The sequence below is a fragment of the Molothrus aeneus genome, chromosome 18, assembly GCF_037042795.1.
Source record: "Molothrus aeneus isolate 106 chromosome 18, BPBGC_Maene_1.0, whole genome shotgun sequence".
Classification (NCBI taxonomy): Eukaryota; Metazoa; Chordata; class Aves; order Passeriformes; family Icteridae; genus Molothrus; species Molothrus aeneus.
Window position 1 is genome coordinate 9,669,192 of NC_089663.1, and position 15,901 is coordinate 9,685,092.

Consider the following 15,901-nt stretch of genomic DNA (forward strand, 5'->3'; position numbering starts at 1 on the left):
CTGAAAACCACAAGGCTTTAATAATTCATGCTGGGTTCCTGCTTGGTTTTCCTTCCTTCCTTAAACCTCCAGAGTTTGTGGCTGGGTCTGTGCGTGGAGGCACAAACACGAGGCTGGAGGCTCCATTTAATGCAAAGAAGAAGAGAAGAAAAATTGAAGCTAAGAATCTCATGTAATCACGTGGCTCCTGAAGATGGAGAATTAAACATAACAATGATTTTCAGAAGATAAAAATCTGTGAAACCCACAGTGAAGCTGGAGTTTCACAGCTGGCAAGGCACATTAGGTGCCCAAAGCACCCAGGCTGCGGGCGCGACCGATCTCAGCCTGATGTATTTAAGTAAAAAACAATCCATATTTTTCAAGACTGTTGTTTTTTGGCCCGTGATTCTCCAACCTGGGGTGTCCCGAGGGGGGGGATTCACCCGGCTGCCGCTGGCAAAGGCAAAGCAAAGCCAGTGGGAGCCGACGGGCACATCTTCATCTCTTCACCGCTTTTGCCTCCTCCTCCTCCTCCCCTTCCTCACCAGCCCATCCCGCATCACCCACGGTCCTGATGGAGGCACTTCCCGAGGAGAGACAGCGGCTGCTGCTCCAGTTGGAAAAGAAAAAAAAGGAAGGAAAAGACACCTCAGTGTGGGATTTACCAGGGTTTGCACCAGTCTTACTCTTTCATTAATTATCCCGCGGCAATTAATTAATTCATTAATTACCCCTGCGGGCAGCCCCTCCCCTGCGGGGTTCACCTGCCGGGGGTCGCGGGGGCCGCAGGATCCGGGGGACGGAGCCAGCATGGGCTGGGTCAGGGCTGATCCCCCCCTCTTCTTTTGGCTGGGTGAAAAAAAAAAAAAATTTAAAAAAAATCCCTTCCGCAGCCCGGAGAACAGCTTTAGCTGTTGGCACGATGGCAAAACCACCCACCCAGCGGGCAGAGCAGCGCCGTGGCACCGCTGACATCGCCCCAGCCCCGGCAGCAGCGGGACACGGTGGCCAGCGGGAGGGAGGGGACAGGGACAGGGACACGGCTGGGGTGGCCGGGGGGCTCCGAGCTGCCGAGGCGACGAGCGCGGCAGCAGCGAGCCAGATGGCGCTCGGAGCGGGCGTGGGACGGAGGCGATCTTCTGCTTTTGAATAAAAAATTTTTAAAAAACAAATTATTCTCTCAGCACATTTCCCCAGAGCCAGCGAGGGAAAAACCCTCCTCGGCAGAGCTGAAGCTGCTTCCAGGTGACCCGAGGGCGCCCACCTGGGTGCACCCAGCCACCAGAGGAGGAATTTCCCCCAGCGGGTCCCACAGGAGATGCTCTGGGCTCGTTCACATTTTCCACTTCTGCTTTCGGTGGTTTTTTCCCCCAGAATTCTCCCAGCCCACCCAGAGCCGTCCCCGCGGGAGCTGCCCCGGCCCCCGACTGTCGGGTTGGAGAGGGCTTGGGGCGACCTGGGCAGGTGGAAGGTGGCCCTGCCCACGGCTGGATAGCCGAACGAGATGAGCTTTAAATTCCCTTCCAACCCAAATCATTCCAGGGTTCCACGGCCGGGAATCTCTGGCTCCGTGATTTGGGGTCTCTGCTCCCCACCCCGCTGCTCTTTCAGCACTTTGCCCCCCAGCAGCCGCCGTTTCCCTCCCGGCACGCACTGAGCACCGCCGCTGCTACCTCTAAAATCCCATTTTTCACTAAAACCTTCGGGTCTGGGATGATCCTGAATCCTCCCTGGGGAGGGAAAGGCGCATCTTTCCGCACAGCCTCGCCGAGGAGCTGGCATTTCACAGCAGCGTGTGGCGAGCGATGGCTCGGGCTGGCCACTGCCCTTGGGCTGGGCTGTGCCGGCCGGGGGGTTCCCCTGGGGCTCAGCTTTTCCTCCGGGAAAAGCCTCTGGAACACGGAGGATTCGGGGGCAAACCCTCCCACTCTGAGAGGATGGGTGCAGGAGCTGACGAGTAGGATGCTGTGCATCCCTGACTCCCTGAGCATCCCGGGTTTGCCGAGATTCACACCCAAACCCCGCAGCCAGGAGGGTCCCTGCAGGGCCGGGAGAGCGCCAGGAGCCGCGGGGTGCCCGGGGTGCCCCGTCAGGTGCCCCTCACCTGTGCCCACACAGCCGCAGTGATACTGAGCGGCTGCCACGGCCACGTCCCGCTGCCGGAGGGGACCGAGCGCCACCGCCTCTGTCACCGCCTCTGTCACCGCACGGAGCCCCGGCCACGCAGGTGCGGCTGCGCTCCCCCGCTTCCTTTGCCCGGTTTATGACATGACAAAGGCATCCTCTAGCACCGTGACTGCTAAATTAAAGCGTTGTTACTAATTAGAGCTTTCAGAGCCTATTAACGAGTGCCATTATTCGCCTTGGAAGTGCCCCGACCGAGAGGGAAATTCCTTCCCGAGGCTCCCCGGCATCTGTGGCACCTGCCCCGGTGCTCGGGGGACACCTTTGTCCCCGCAGCAGGATGTCACCCGGGACAGGGCTGAGCCCCAGAGCCCCCAGGTCACCTCCCTCACCCGGACACTCGGGTGACCCGCCAGCACCGATGGCACCGGCGCTGGGTGGCACCGAGAGCATCCTGGCCCCCTCCCCAGCCAGGAGCACGGGAGGGCAGGGCGGGCATCCCATCCCGCCAGCGGGGTCCCTCCGCACGCCGCGGATCAAAGGGCAGAGCTGGGACTTTGAAACTCCAAGCTTTATTGAGTTGCTTCGGCAGCGCGGGCATCACACGGGGGGAGGCGGGAGGCGAGGCCGCGGGGGCACAGCGGCGGCCGGGGGAACGCTTGCTCCGCTCCCCGCGCCCCGGCACGGGCCGGGGGCTTTAGTTGGTGGGGTGGTAGGCACCGCGCTGGTGCCACTGCATGTCCCGGATGCGCCTGACCGACTGGATCTGGGGGTGCTGAGCGCCGAAGTCTGAGCTGTCCTTGTAGTCCCCCTTTTCAAACAGGTACTGGTAGCCCCGGTAGCCAGGGTACTGGTATCCCACCCACCTGGCAAGGCAAACGAGGAGAGGGGTCGTACAACACACGCGCCCCAAGCATCGCCCGCGGGGATGCTCGGGCACCGCCCCCGCCGGCCCCGGTACTCACGTTCCGCTCTGCACCCGCACGGACGAGACCTTCTCCTGGTAGCCGTGTGCGTGGAAGCTGGGCACATCGTCGTCTATGATTTCGATCTTCTTGCCGGTGAAGCTGGGGTTTTCGTACAGCACGATCTTGTGCTCCTGGCTGTCCTGCAGCCGGGAGAGCAGAGACGGGGCTCAGCCGCCGCCGGCCCCGCGGGGCTGAGCAGGGGGGGCAGAGCCCAGGGCTGTGGGGAACCCGAGGCCAGGGCGGGCACCGTGCCGGGGGTGCTCCGCATCCCTCCGTCCATCCATCCATCCATCCATCCATCCATCCATCCATCCATCCATCCATCCATCCATCCATCCATCCATCCATCCATCCATCCATCCATCCATCCATCCGTCGGGCTCACAGAGCCGCTGCCTGCGGGCACTGCCAGACTTACCAGCAGACGTCCTCGGCTCTGGGGTCACCTGCCACCGCCCCCGTCCCCGCGCCCCCTCCGACCCCCCCACGGCTCCCCGGGCCCCGAGGGCTGGGGCGAGGGTGGCAGGAGGGGGTGCCCCTCCGCCCGCGGGGCTGGGGAGGGCGGGGGAAGGCTGGGGAAGACTTCTGGCTGCAGACCTTGGTCTGGCGGGTGGGTAGTGGCTGTCTGGGTGCTCTCACCACTTTGATGGGTCTCAGGGAAGTGATGCTGTCGCTTCTCCGGCTGTTGGTCCAGGAGTCCCAGCGGGGGTACTCCCCCTTCTCAAACACAAACTGCTCCCCTTTGCAGCTTGCCTGCTCGTAGCCCACCCAGCTGGAAGAGAGCAGGGGACACGCTTTAGAGGGGGCAGAGGAGCGGGGATAGGCCGGGCCGAGCCCCAGCCGTGCCCCCTTCTCCCTGCCGGGACGGGAGAGATGCCAGGGAGGTGCCAGGCGGGGCTGCGGTGCCTCCGGCCAGCAGTGGCATCTCAGGGCTTCCCGCTGTGGTGGCCGCCCATCCTTGGGCACTCGCGGGATCACCCGAATGTCCCAACTGCGGTTGTGCTCCCACCAGCTGCCCCGTGGTTCTGGGAGCAGCACTGGGAACTCTCCAGGGGTTTTTCAGGGCTCTCCCTTGCCCGGAGAGCACCCACGGGGCCAGCAGGTGGGGAGAGGGCACAAACAGGTCCCAGTCTCACCTGTCCCTGCGCCCAGAGGGAGGGAAACCAAACTGGGGGTAATGCTGTGGTCTCTGCCCACACCCATACCCGCACCCCTCCACTCTCCTGTCCAGGTGACAGTGCCATCCTCTGGGTCCCCCCGCTCACCTGCCGGCACCGGGCACTCTCTGGGGCGGGCTGGGCGAGCGGCTCGGCGGCGATGGCCGCGGGAAATCCGCGCTGCAATGCGGGTGTGGCAGCGGGGAGACCCCTCCTCGCCAGCCCCTCCCTCCCTCCCCCCAGGGCCCTCACGTACGGTCCGGAGTGCACCAGGATGGAGCCCACTTTGTCCACGCCGGCTTCCTTCAGGTTGGGGCAGGCCCCGCTGAGCTCATGGCAGCGGCCCTGGAAGTTCTCCTGCTCGAAGATGGCAATCTGGAAGGGAGCAGCACCTCAGCACGGCTGTCACCTGCTCCTGCCACCGCTATGGGGGCCACACGCTGTCCCCACCACTGGGCAGCACATCTGCAGCAGCCCAGACCTCTCCCTCTCCCAAAACTGCACCCCAGAGGCTTTTAAGGAGCCTGCAGGTGCAAGCCATCCCCCTGAGGATGCAGGTCTCACTCACGGGTGCCCAGGAGGCCCTGACAGCTCTGTCCCAGTGCCCCGGTGCCCCTGGCCGAAGGATGGCCACGCTCACAGCGGGCAGCAAACAGCTCAGGGGCTCGGGCTGTGGCTGGAGCACCGCAGCCACCAGAGGGACACGGCGACCCAGACACCCGGGGACAGCTCGGGGACAGCACCGGGGCCACCAGCCCAGCACAGATCTCAGGGATCAGCGGCGCTGGGGACAGATCTATTGTTTCTGCAGCGGTGGTGGGAGATCAGCACTTGATCTGTTCCCAGGTGTTCCACCTGCCCCGAGGCTGCGGGACGCCAAAAAATTCCCAGTCCCCATCCCCGGGTGCTGCTGCAAGGGCTCAGCAGCACTGCCGGCCGTGCTTGGCACCAGCTGCTCCCAGCAGTGCCTCCGGGTATGATTTGGGCACCCGGAGAGGCTGAGGGTGCCCTGGTCCCCCCGCAGGGCTGGGCAGTGTCCCACTGACCTTGGAGCTGGCTTGCTGCTGCTTGGAGGCTGGCATTTGGTGCTCGGAAGCCATCATCAGCTGGGGTGTCTGCTGCCTTGGGAGGGAAGCTCAGCAGGTTAAAATCTGTTAAATGCCCTGTGAGGACACGCTGGGGACCCTGCTCAGAGCCCTGTGTCCATCCCCCCCATCCTTACCCTGCAGCTTGCCCAGGGAAGAAGGTGGTGGGACCAGGGCTTGCAGCAGGATGGGCTCAGCCTGGGGATGCCAGGGACAAACTCTGCTGAGGGCTGCTCAGCACCCCAAACGTCCCCAGGCCCAGAGCACAGGCAATGCTCCTTGGGACCTGCCCGGGGTCTCCAGCACAGGGAACTGTGAGCCCAGGCAATTCCTAAATCATTCCCAGTGGAGCCCAGGCCCTGTGGCCGAGCATTCCCGGCTGTCCCTGCCCAGATGGGCGTCCTGGTCGCAGGTGTGTGCTGGAAGGGGTGATGGAGAGAAGCACCCCAGAGCCAGCCCCAGCCCCAGGAGCCTGTGCCGAGCCCTCCTGCCCCAGCCTGGCACTGCCACTCCCGGGAAGGAGCCCCGTCCTCAAGCCCAGAGGGACCCTCAGTATCTGAGCAGCTCCAAATCGGGTGAAAACTCATTCCTGACACAAAGAACTGGAGCCGTGGCCGGGTGGGATGCCCTGCTTTGGGCTGCGGGGACGGGGCTGTCCCTGGCTTGGGCACCGGGAAGGGATCCCGGCCCCGGGGGTCGGCAGGAGGCTACGGCAAAAGAGAGGACAATAAATAGCAAAGTCTTACCAGTTATACCAGTACCCGCTTGAGCCAGTGACGGGCCGGGGCCGGGAGGTGGAATTTATACCGAGCCGCAGCAGAGAGGTGCCAAAACTATTTACAAAATAGTTAAAGCCCGATTCAAAGCGAGAATGCTGGATTAAACCCCAATGAAAACCAGGGTCAGCTGATCCGCCGCAGCCTTTGTCTGCCCGAGCACCAAGCCCGAGTTATTTCATTACCTGTCACATTCGAGTCACCCGCTTTGTCGGCTTGGTGGCGAGGAGATTTGGACTTTGCAAGCATCAGCCGAACGCGTGCCAAGAGCCGGGGCGGGCCGGGCCAACAAAGCCCCGCCAGCCCCGCTCCGGGGCCAGGGCCCTGATCCCCCCGCCAGCCCGGCAGCCGCCAGCGGGGCTGCTGAGCTCGGCTCTTTCCATGCGAGATAAAACGCCCCAAAGCGCTGGGCAGCGTCTGGCTCTGCCCGTCTGCAGCGGCCCGGGGCTGTGCCAGCACCGGGGGCACCGCGGGAGCCCCTTCCCGACACCGGCCCGGGGCGCCGGGGACAGGCAGGGGCTGGGGCTGCTCTGCCTTGCAAAGCTGCGGGGTCACCTTGGCCCCTCTGGCCCTGGATACTCCATCACCTGCAGTGGGGCAGCTCAGGCTTGGGTGTTGGGCTCCTTTGGGAGAAGGAGAAGCACCCCAGGGGTCCCTCGGTGACTCCAGGACAAAGCTGAGGTCACAAAGGGCTCACACGTCCCCGTGGGACGTGGCTGGATGGGCAGCACAGGGCTGGGGGTGAGGGCAGCAGCGCAAGCCCCCTGTGCTGGCATTGTCCCAGCAGCTGAGCCAGGGGCTGCACGGGGCTGGGGGCTGCAGCAAAGGAGGCTTCACAGAGAGGGGACACTGCTGCTGTGCAGCACCCACAGCCCCCTTCACCCCACAGAGGAGCTGGGTCCCCCCTTTCACCCCAGCAAGTGTCACCCAGCATGAACAGACCCCACACCTGCCCCACACAGCACCTCCCGAGGGTCCCACGGCAGGGGAGGGGCTGCAGCCCCCCAGGGTCACCCCTGCCCCATGGCCTAGCCCAGGATGGCTGCACAGAGTCACCCCCAGGGTGTTGTCACCAGAGCCCACCCTGGCAGTGACGTGTGTGGGGCCAATCCCTGGGCTCTGCAGCTGCCCCAGCTCCAGGTGATGGAGTCTCCAGGGCCAGAGGGGCCAAGGTGACCTTGCAGCTCTGCAAGGAACCCATCAGGCCATGGACAGGCCAGGGTGTGATCCAGAGTTTCCAGCATTCCCAGCCCTGGAGTCCTCCTTTCTTGCCTATGTCTCCTGCTGCAGCCCCACAGATGGACCCAGCACTGCCCTCCCCATCTCCTGGCTTAATCCATTCAGTCAATCCTGAGCCCTGGACCCTCATGGATCTGTCCCAGGTCCCAGTGCAGCCCTGCAGCCACATCCCATCCCCTCAGCAGCTCAGCACGGCCCCAGTGATCCCCTCCCTTGGCTGGGCTGGTTTAGCTCACCCCAGCCCTGGCTGTGGCAGCCCCAGGGACTGTTCTGGAAGCAGCCTCTGCCTCTGGGGGCCAGGCCCTTGCCTTCCACAGCCACCAACCCCTCTCCAAAGGGAAAAGCTCCTGGGAGGTTGCTCAGGGACCTGCACAAAGCCCTCAGGGGGACTCAAGCTCATCTCCCATCTCCTCTCCAGCCCAGTGCGTCCCCAAGCGTGGCCCCTGGGGAAGGGCAGTGCCAGGGCAGCTCAGTGTCCCACCAGCACCCTGTGGCACCCCTGAACCCCCCATCTCTGCCCCTAGGACAGCCCCCCCATGGCAGAGCTCATTCCCGTGGGAGAAACCACCCCAGGAGTGTGGGAAACTTCCTTGGGGACAGGCTGGAGCCCCTGCAGGACGCTGAGGTTGGGCACAGCCATCCCACCACGGGATGAGCACAGGGCCTGGCACCACCCAGGGATGGCAACTCCACATCCCCCCCGGCGCCCTCCCTGCCCTGGGACTGGCCAGCAGCCCTGGGAGCGGGCAGGAGACGCTGTGAAAAGGGACAGAGGTGCTGGAAAAACCCTGACACGGCAGCACCGGGGGTTGTTTTAGGAAAGCTGCAGCCTTTATGTAACACTGCAAACACTGGCACTCCCCGCTCTGCCCTGTGCGGGGTTTGCTGGGCACGGCCCCGGCCCCATCCCCATCCCCATCCCCGTCCCCATCCCCATCCCCTCCCTCAGCCCCAGGACCAGGCAGGCCCCGGCAGGCTCCAGCTCAGAGCTTTATTGAGGTTTTTGCACAAAGAGAACACCACGGTCACGGCAGCAGCAGCGGGGGGAGCCCTGGAGCGGCCCCGGCGGGCTCGGGCCCCCTCAGCTGTTCTCGAAGGAGCCCCGCTGGTGCCACTGCTGGTCCCGCACGCGGCGCACAGACTGGATCAGGGGCTGGTTGGCGTCCCACTCGTTCCAGTGCCGGTACTCGCCCTTCTCAAAGACGTGCTGGCGGCCCCGGTACCCGGGGTACTCGTAGCCCACCCACCTGTGGGGATCAGGGCAGTGCTCAGCAGTGCCCACCCCACACCCACACAGCCCCCAGAGCAGGGGCAGCGTCCCCATCCCTGTCCCAGTGCCCCCATCCCTGTCCCAGTGTCTCCATCCCTGTCTCAGTGTCCCCATCTCTGTCCCAGTGTCCCCATCTCTGTCCCAGTGTCCCCATCCCCATCCCAGTGTCCCCATTCCAGTGTCCCCATCCCTATCCCCGTCTCAGTGCTCCCGTCCCAGTGTCCTCATCCCCGTCCCAGTGTCCTCATCCCCGTCCCTGTCTCAGCGCTCCCATCCCCATCCCAGTGTCCCCATCCCCATGCCCCCATCCCAGTGTCCCCATCCCAGTGTCCCCATCCCCATCCCAGTGTCCCCATCCCCATCCCAGTGCCCCTGTCCCCATCCTAGTGCCCCCATCCCAGTGCTCCCATCCCAGTGTCCCCATCCCTGCCTGCCACAGCCAGGTGATGCTGCCCAAGGCCACTCCTGTGTCACCAAGTGCCACAGCACAGGCTGCAGTGCCCAGGTGGGAAATGCTGTGTGCCAGGAGGGGATGGAGAGTTCATGGAGAAGGCACCACAGCTCGGGTGGTGGGTTAGGGCAGGGAGCCATCATCCAGCCCCAGCGACATTGCCATGGTGCCTGTTACTCCTTGTGGGCCAGGGAAAAGGTGGCAGCAGGGAGGGGACAAGGGACACGATGGGCACGAGCAGCACCATGGGAGCAGAACCATGGCCCCTGCCACCACCCTGGGGAGACCAACCACAGTGCCAGGGGCAGGAAGCTGTTGGGGTGCCCCCTGTGTGCCCCTCCTTACGTTCCATTCAGGGCCTTGACGCTGGCCACCCGGTCCTGGAAGCCGTGGGCCCACAGGCTGGGCACGTCGTCATCCACGATCTCCATCTTGCGCCCGGTGTAGCCCGCGTTCTCAAACAGGTGGATCTTGTGGTCAGCGCTGTCCTGGGGGAAAGGGCGGCTCAGGGGCTGTCCCCTGGTGGTCCCCAGCACTGTGGCCACCCCAGCACAGCCCCACTCACAATCTGGAGGGGCCGGATGGACATCAGGCTGTCGCTGCTGTGGCTGTTGGACCACGAGTCCCAGCGGGGGTAGTCGCCCTTCTCCAGCACGAACTGCTCCCCAGCATAGGCCTGGCGCTCGAAGCCCAGCCACCTGCAGGAGCCCAGGGTCAGGGGGGTGCTCTCCCTGCCACCCCCCGGAGCTGCTCCACCTTCCCCACCCCAGACTTACGGGCCAGACTCCACCTGGATGGAGCCCACCTTCTCCATCTCCTTCTCGGTGATGTTGGGCAGCTCCTCTGTCAGCTCACATCTTTTCCCCTGGAAATTCTCCAGCTCGTAGATTGTAATCTAAGGTGGGGAGAGACCCTGTCAGCCACCACAGCGGGGGAACACCCTAGGAAATGGGGGCAGCAGTGATCAAAGGGCTCTGGCAGTGTCCCTCCATCCCGGCCATCCTGTGCCAATGTCACTCCTTGCCCGGCAGAGCTGGGTCCTGCCAGTGCCTCTGACAGAGCTCCAGCCAAGCGTGTGTGTTCCAGCACAAGCTGGAATTCTGTCCATGACAGGCTGAAAAACAGCTCAAACACAGCACTGGAAACTTGAAAGGTTTGGGCTGCTAAGAGAATTCCTGAGGCATGGGCTGCCTCTCCTACCCCCAGCCTGGTCATTGCTCATTATCATTTCCTTTTCACTGCTCCCTCCAGATCCAACCATCCCCTTGCCCTGGCCTGGCACGAGCTCTTTGTTCAGTGTTTCCTTCTGAGCCCTGCCAGGTGCAGAGACCCCAGTGCCTCCCCAGGCTGCCCTGCTCTCAGCTGAGCTGCAGGATGGGCTGGAGCCAATCCCAGTGGCCAGAGCATGGCATGGGGCAGGGCCAGGGTGCCCAGCACCATTCAGGGACCAGTTGGGTCAGTGGGGTGACCAGGCACCCCCTGTCACTGCCCCAAAGGGGTCCCAGCTGCAACACCTGAGTCTGGGACGAGGGCAGAGCCTCCTACACACATCACATAATGGGGGGCTCAAGGGACAGAGGTGACACCCAGCTTCCTCAGGAGCCTCTGTGCACCCCAAAGCAATCAACAGCCCCAGCTCCTGGCACTCCTCTCCCACTGGCAGGATCTGCTCCCACCTCCAGCCTTCCCTTATCCAGGAGCAGCTTTGTGGGAAGCTCTGCACCCACCACATCCTGCCCAGCTGATTTACCTTCAACCAACCTATGAGCTGAACCCCAACCTGCAAACACACCTGGGGAGGGCTGAGCTGAATCCCTACCTACAAACACACCTGGGGAGGGCTGAGCTGAATCCCTACCTACAAACACACCTGGGGAGGGCTGAGCTGAACCCCAACCTACAAATACACCTGGGGAGTTTCAGTGCCTGGGCCCACAGCTGATCCTGCTGTGTGGGGATGCTTCATCTCCTGGATTAAACCCCGGGGCAGCTGCACAGCAGCCTGGCCAGCCAATGTCCTTGGCAGCCACGCAGGCAGGGAGCAGTGTCCCTACTGCAGGCAGCAGCAGCAGATCCCCAGCCCCAGCTGCTTCCCAGCCTGCAGCTCCCCAGGCTCAACACCAGAGCAGGGCCACCACCCACTGCTGCTGTGGGAGAGCTGGAGGCCACTCCTGTCCCCAGCACTGGTTCCAGCCTGGCATCCCATAGCTCCACCCAACATCCAGTTGTCCCCAGTATAGCCCAGTATAGCCCAGTATACCTTGTAGGTGCCACCTCGCTCGCCAGCACCCTCCCCAGTCGCCATCTGCTCGGGGGGACTTTGCTGCTCGGTCATTGTGCCTGGAAAACCCAAATTGCAGGAGGTTAAGGCGGGAGGGACCAGGATTTACAGCTGATAATGAAACACAGAGGATGAAGCTGGCACAGAACAGGCAGCAGGGGTTAGCACAGACCCCAGTGCATAAATCCCCAGGGATGTCCAAGCTCTGTTATCCATCCTCCTCTCCCTCCTGCACACAAATCCTCACCCAGGCACCCAAAGGACTGGACTGAGCCACATCCCAAGGGACACAGAGCCCTCTGCCCAGGGCAGCTCACCCAGTTGCCACTGAACTCCCATCTCACAGCCCCGCCTTTGTCCCCAGCAGGAATTTCTCAGCTTCCAGCTGCTGACATCTTTCCCCACAACATAAACCTGACACCTCTCCCTTGCTCCAGCATCCCAGGGGACACCAAGCCCGGCAGCTGGAGCTGCTGTGCTGCCTTGGCCGGGGAGGGGATGGCAGTGAGAGCCCCCTCTTCACTCTCCAGGAACATCCATGAAACTCTGCTCCAACATTGGAACACGCCACGCCAACAAGGGGCTTAAGAGACGAATAAAGGAGCTTGATAACATCCTGAATCAAACCCTGCAGCTTCACTTCTCGCCAAACCCCGTGCGTCTGACTCAGACTCAGACAACACCAACTCTTTGTGGAGGCCCCTTTGCAGTCCCAGCAGTGCTAACCTGTCCGTGTGGTTCCGCTGTGCCGGGCGGCGCGGGCGGCCCCGCTATTTATGGGGTTGCTTCTGACCAGAGCAGCAGAATTCGCCGGGCGGGCGCTGATGCAGCAGCTGCGTCCACGGAATTCCAGCCATGAGATCCCGGCTCAATAGCGCGGGGAGCGCGGGCGGGCCATGGAAACGCCACCCCGATCTCTCCCGGCCATCCCTCGCACACGGGCCGCTCGGTTTACAGCAGATTAGCGGCCAAACTCACATCAGCACGTTCACGCTGCTTCTTGCCAGCTTCTCTGGAAAACTCTGCCATCAGCAGTTCGCCAGGGAGGGTTTAGCCTGGAAACGGAGCGCAGCACGAAGCAAAAACCGGGCAAAACGGCCCCAGTCGTGAGGGCTCCGCGCAAGGTGGGACACCCAGGTTCCTCAGGAGCCTCTGTGCACCCCAAAGCAATCAACAGCCCCAGCTCCTAGCAGCCCTTTCCCACTGCCAGGATCTCCAGCCTCCCTTATCCAGGAGCAGCTTTGTGGGAAGCTCTGCACCCACCACATCCTGCCCAGCTGATTTACCTTCAACCAACCAACCAAGCTGAACCCCAACCTACAAACACACCTGGGGAGGGCTGAGCTGAATCCCAACCTACAAACACACCTCGGGAGGGCTGAGCTGAATCCCAACCTACAAACACACCTCGGGAGGGCTGAGCTGAATCCCAACCTACAAAACACCCCCTGGGAAAGTTTTAGCCTGGAAACTGAGAGCAGCACGAAGCAAAAATCGGGTAAAATGGCCCCATTTGTGAGGGCTCCATGCAAGGTGGGACATCCAGGTTCCTCAGGAGCCTCTGCAATAAACAGCCCCAGCTCCTGGCACTCCTCTCCCACTGGCAGGATCTGCTCCCACCTCCAGCCTTCCCTGTCCAGAAAACTCTGCACCCATTGCTTTGTGGGAAGCTCTGCACCTATTGCACCCTCTGCAGCTGATTTACCTTCAACCAAACGAGCTGAATCCCAACCTACAAACACACCTGGGGAGGGCTGAGCTGAATCCCAACCTACAAACATACCTGGGGAAGGTTTAGCCTGGAAACTGAGACCAGCACGAAGCAAAACCCAGGTAAAATGTCTCTGTTTGTGAGGGCTCCATGCAAGGTGTGATGCAATGCTGGGGTCAGCTCTGGGAGCTCAGCTGGAGCAGCTCAGCATTTCCAGAGTGGTGTTCTTGCTGGAACTTTGGCCCTAAGCAGGTTCTCTCCATAGAGTTCCATTTCTTTGTCTTCCCCCAGCCCAGTCTGGCTCCCTGCCCAGCATTTCCCAGGAACAGGGTGGGAACACATCCTGGGGTGTGTGATGAGGCATTTCTGGAGCCTGGCACAAGGGTTTGTGCATCTTCACATGCACAGGGTGATGTAAGGCATCAAACTGGGAGCACTTCACACCAGGCACCAAACTGGGAACATTTCACTCTGCTGGTAGCAGGCCTGATTCCCTCTTCACCTCTGAGAGTCCCCTCAGACCCAAACCATCCTGATTCCTCAGGGAGCATTTTATTCAGCTGCACATATCCCCATTTACTACGGCCCTTGCAGGTTTTTCAACCTGCTCTGAGTGTGGCTCATCTTGAAACCAACAACTACCTGCTAAATCTTAACTGAAATTGCCAGAAAAGTGAATCCACCAACTGAATGGGAGAGGGATGGAAACCTGTCCTATTGTGTGTTAGAATGAGGCCCCTCAGCCCCACCCCATCCCTTGCTGGGTGATGCTCCAGGCCTGGTGTGACAGGGATGACCCAGGTGTCTCCAACTGACTCCTCCTCACTCTGCCCATCTGTGGCTCCTGATGAAGATTTGCTGTCCCCATCAGAGCTGTGCCACAGCTCCAACAGGCACAGTCTGAGGAGGAATGGATTCATTTCTGTCTCACCAAACACAACATCAGCTGCCCCCAACAAATCAGAAACACAGAATTTCCTGTGCCGGTCCTTTCCTTCCCAGCAGCCTCATTCACCGAGCTCTGCCACAGCCTCAGGGCCCTGGATCTGCCTCTCCCAGCTCTCCACGCTGTCAAGGCAATTCCAAAAACATGACAGAAGGGGCACTGGATCTCCTTGATGCCTCTCCCAAACAGACCTCAATTTCCTCTCACTGTCAGCCTCTTAAATCCCTTTGAAAAATGACTGCTGGAAAATAATTTTTTTTCTTTTTGTTAATACCTGGCAAAGCTAAATTGGAACTGTAATGGTGCAGAACAAAATAGAGCAGCCAGAGTATCTTTATTCCCTAGGAAACTGTCTAACACAAAATACAGGATTTCTATCACACTTATCTATGTGATTTCTATCTATGTATTTATTGGGACCCAGATTGACAGACTCTATAGGGCTATGTGGAGCAACATAAAAGCTTTATCTCCACAAGAGCTCCTTCAAAACCAGATTTGATACCATTTTATATAATATGGAATGAGAAAAAAACATAAACCACCAGACCTTGGCCTTCCTCCTCTACCAACCCCACCAGAAGTTATTCCAGATTATATTTTTGCAATACATTTATATTTGAGTGAAGAGGACAGCTATGGAACAGCTCACCACCAGCTGGGGAAGGATCCCCACACCCTCCACTCTCTCCACTCCCAGGGTGAGCCTGGACTCTGCAGCCCTTGCCAGAACCCCTTAAATCCCTTTAAAGCTCCATAGAAGTGGTTTCATAGAATCACAGGATTATTTGGCTTGGAAGGGACCTCAAAGCTCATCTCATTCTACCTCCCTGCTCCCCCAGCCTTCCACTAGACCAGGTTGCTACAAACCCTGTCCAACCTGGCCTCAAAAGCCTTCACACCTCCTGAAAGTCCATTTTTAAAAGGAATTAAAGCAAATACCTGTTTTTCCTTCTCAGCACTGGGCTGAAGGGATGGATCCAACACTTCCCTCACTTGGCTGCAGCTGCTCTTGCTCCAGTGTCCTTCAGGGAGGTGCTGACAGGGAGCAGTTATGGTGACAGCTCTGGATTTCACTGGAATAGTTTGTTTTACCCCCAGAGCTGGCTTGGGGACAGCAGTGACAGCTCTGGGAACTCACCCCAGAGGTTCTGTACCTGGATACACCTCGTGAGGCAGAGCAGCACCCCAGAACTGCCCACCTGCCCCTGAAACACACCATCCCTGCAGAAATCTGGGATTTGCTGCTCCAAACCTGCTACAGGTCACACTTTGTATTCCCAAATCTGCCCCACGTGCGTTTCAGTTTGCAAACAAGGAACAGAGTGAAACAAACTTCTGTGGGAGTGGAAAGGGGATGGTGTGTGGGGGTTAAGTCCTATGGAATAAAGTTTGGGGATGTCAAAGGTTGGAAAACCAAGCATTGCTCCTTTCTCTGCAGGAAGCGAAAGGCTCTGGTGGATGAGGAACAAATTGAAGATTCGCAGATGTTAAAAAGGTGAATTTGCAAACAGAAAAATAAAAAGGGAGAAATCCACAATTGGTAATTCCAATAAAAAGCAGTGGAGTAGCTGTGCAAGTCCCTGACACAACACCTGGAGCAGGGACTGCTGGGGATCACGAGAGGAGGGCAGTCAGAAAGTGTTCCCGAATTCCACAAAACACATCATCCCACCTTTAAAACCCAATATTGATGTGGCTTTTCAAGCAAGCAGAAACAGCTGAGGAGCTGTGAGGGGAGAGATAAAGGAAATTACAGGACCTCCATCACCTTCAGCACCACTTTTTGGACAAGAGCTGAACCTGCTCCAGGGCAGGATCCAGGAGTGGAGGAAGCGGCACATCCGAAGGAACCTTGGAGCTCACTTCCATCTCCAATAAACAGCAGGAAAAAGCACATGGCAACAAAAG

At 60.4% G+C, this 15,901-nt stretch overlaps 2 protein-coding genes across 2 annotated transcripts; both read right to left on the reverse strand.

The window, feature by feature from the left end:
• Positions 1–2,803: 2,803 nt before the first annotated feature.
• On the reverse strand, positions 2,804–5,331 carry CRYBB2 (crystallin beta B2). The gene is made up of 5 exons (XM_066562118.1): positions 5,278–5,331; positions 4,488–4,606; positions 3,714–3,846; positions 3,072–3,214; positions 2,804–2,972 (listed from the first exon to the last, which is right to left on the reverse strand). The coding sequence occupies exons 1-5, from the start codon at positions 5,329–5,331 to the stop codon at positions 2,804–2,806; spliced, it is 618 nt and encodes a 205-aa protein (XP_066418215.1).
• Positions 5,332–8,370: 3,039 nt separating this feature from the next.
• On the reverse strand, positions 8,371–12,250 carry CRYBB3 (crystallin beta B3). The gene is made up of 6 exons (XM_066562117.1): positions 12,060–12,250; positions 11,313–11,392; positions 9,829–9,947; positions 9,618–9,750; positions 9,398–9,540; positions 8,371–8,578 (listed from the first exon to the last, which is right to left on the reverse strand). The coding sequence occupies exons 2-6, from the start codon at positions 11,385–11,387 to the stop codon at positions 8,413–8,415; spliced, it is 636 nt and encodes a 211-aa protein (XP_066418214.1). The 5' UTR covers positions 11,388–11,392; positions 12,060–12,250; the 3' UTR covers positions 8,371–8,412.
• Positions 12,251–15,901: the final 3,651 nt, after the last annotated feature.

Coding starts and splice junctions, on each gene's coding strand:
- CRYBB2 (XM_066562118.1), bottom strand. CDS start 5,331: ATGGCTTCCGAGCACCAAATGCCAGCCTCCAAGCAGCAGCAAGCCAGC. Junction 4,607..5,277: donor AGCAGCAAGCCAGCTCCAAG/GTCAGTGGGACA, acceptor GCTCCCTTCCAG/ATTGCCATCTTCGAGCAGGA. Junction 3,847..4,487: donor ATCCTGGTGCACTCCGGACC/GTACGTGAGGGC, acceptor GCTCTCTTCCAG/CTGGGTGGGCTACGAGCAGG.
- CRYBB3 (XM_066562117.1), bottom strand. CDS start 11,387: ATGACCGAGCAGCAAAGTCCCCCCGAGCAGATGGCGACTGGGGAGGGT. Junction 9,948..11,312: donor AGCGAGGTGGCACCTACAAG/GTATACTGGGCT, acceptor TCCCCACCTTAG/ATTACAATCTACGAGCTGGA. Junction 9,541..9,617: donor CCATCCGGCCCCTCCAGATT/GTGAGTGGGGCT, acceptor CCTTTCCCCCAG/GACAGCGCTGACCACAAGAT.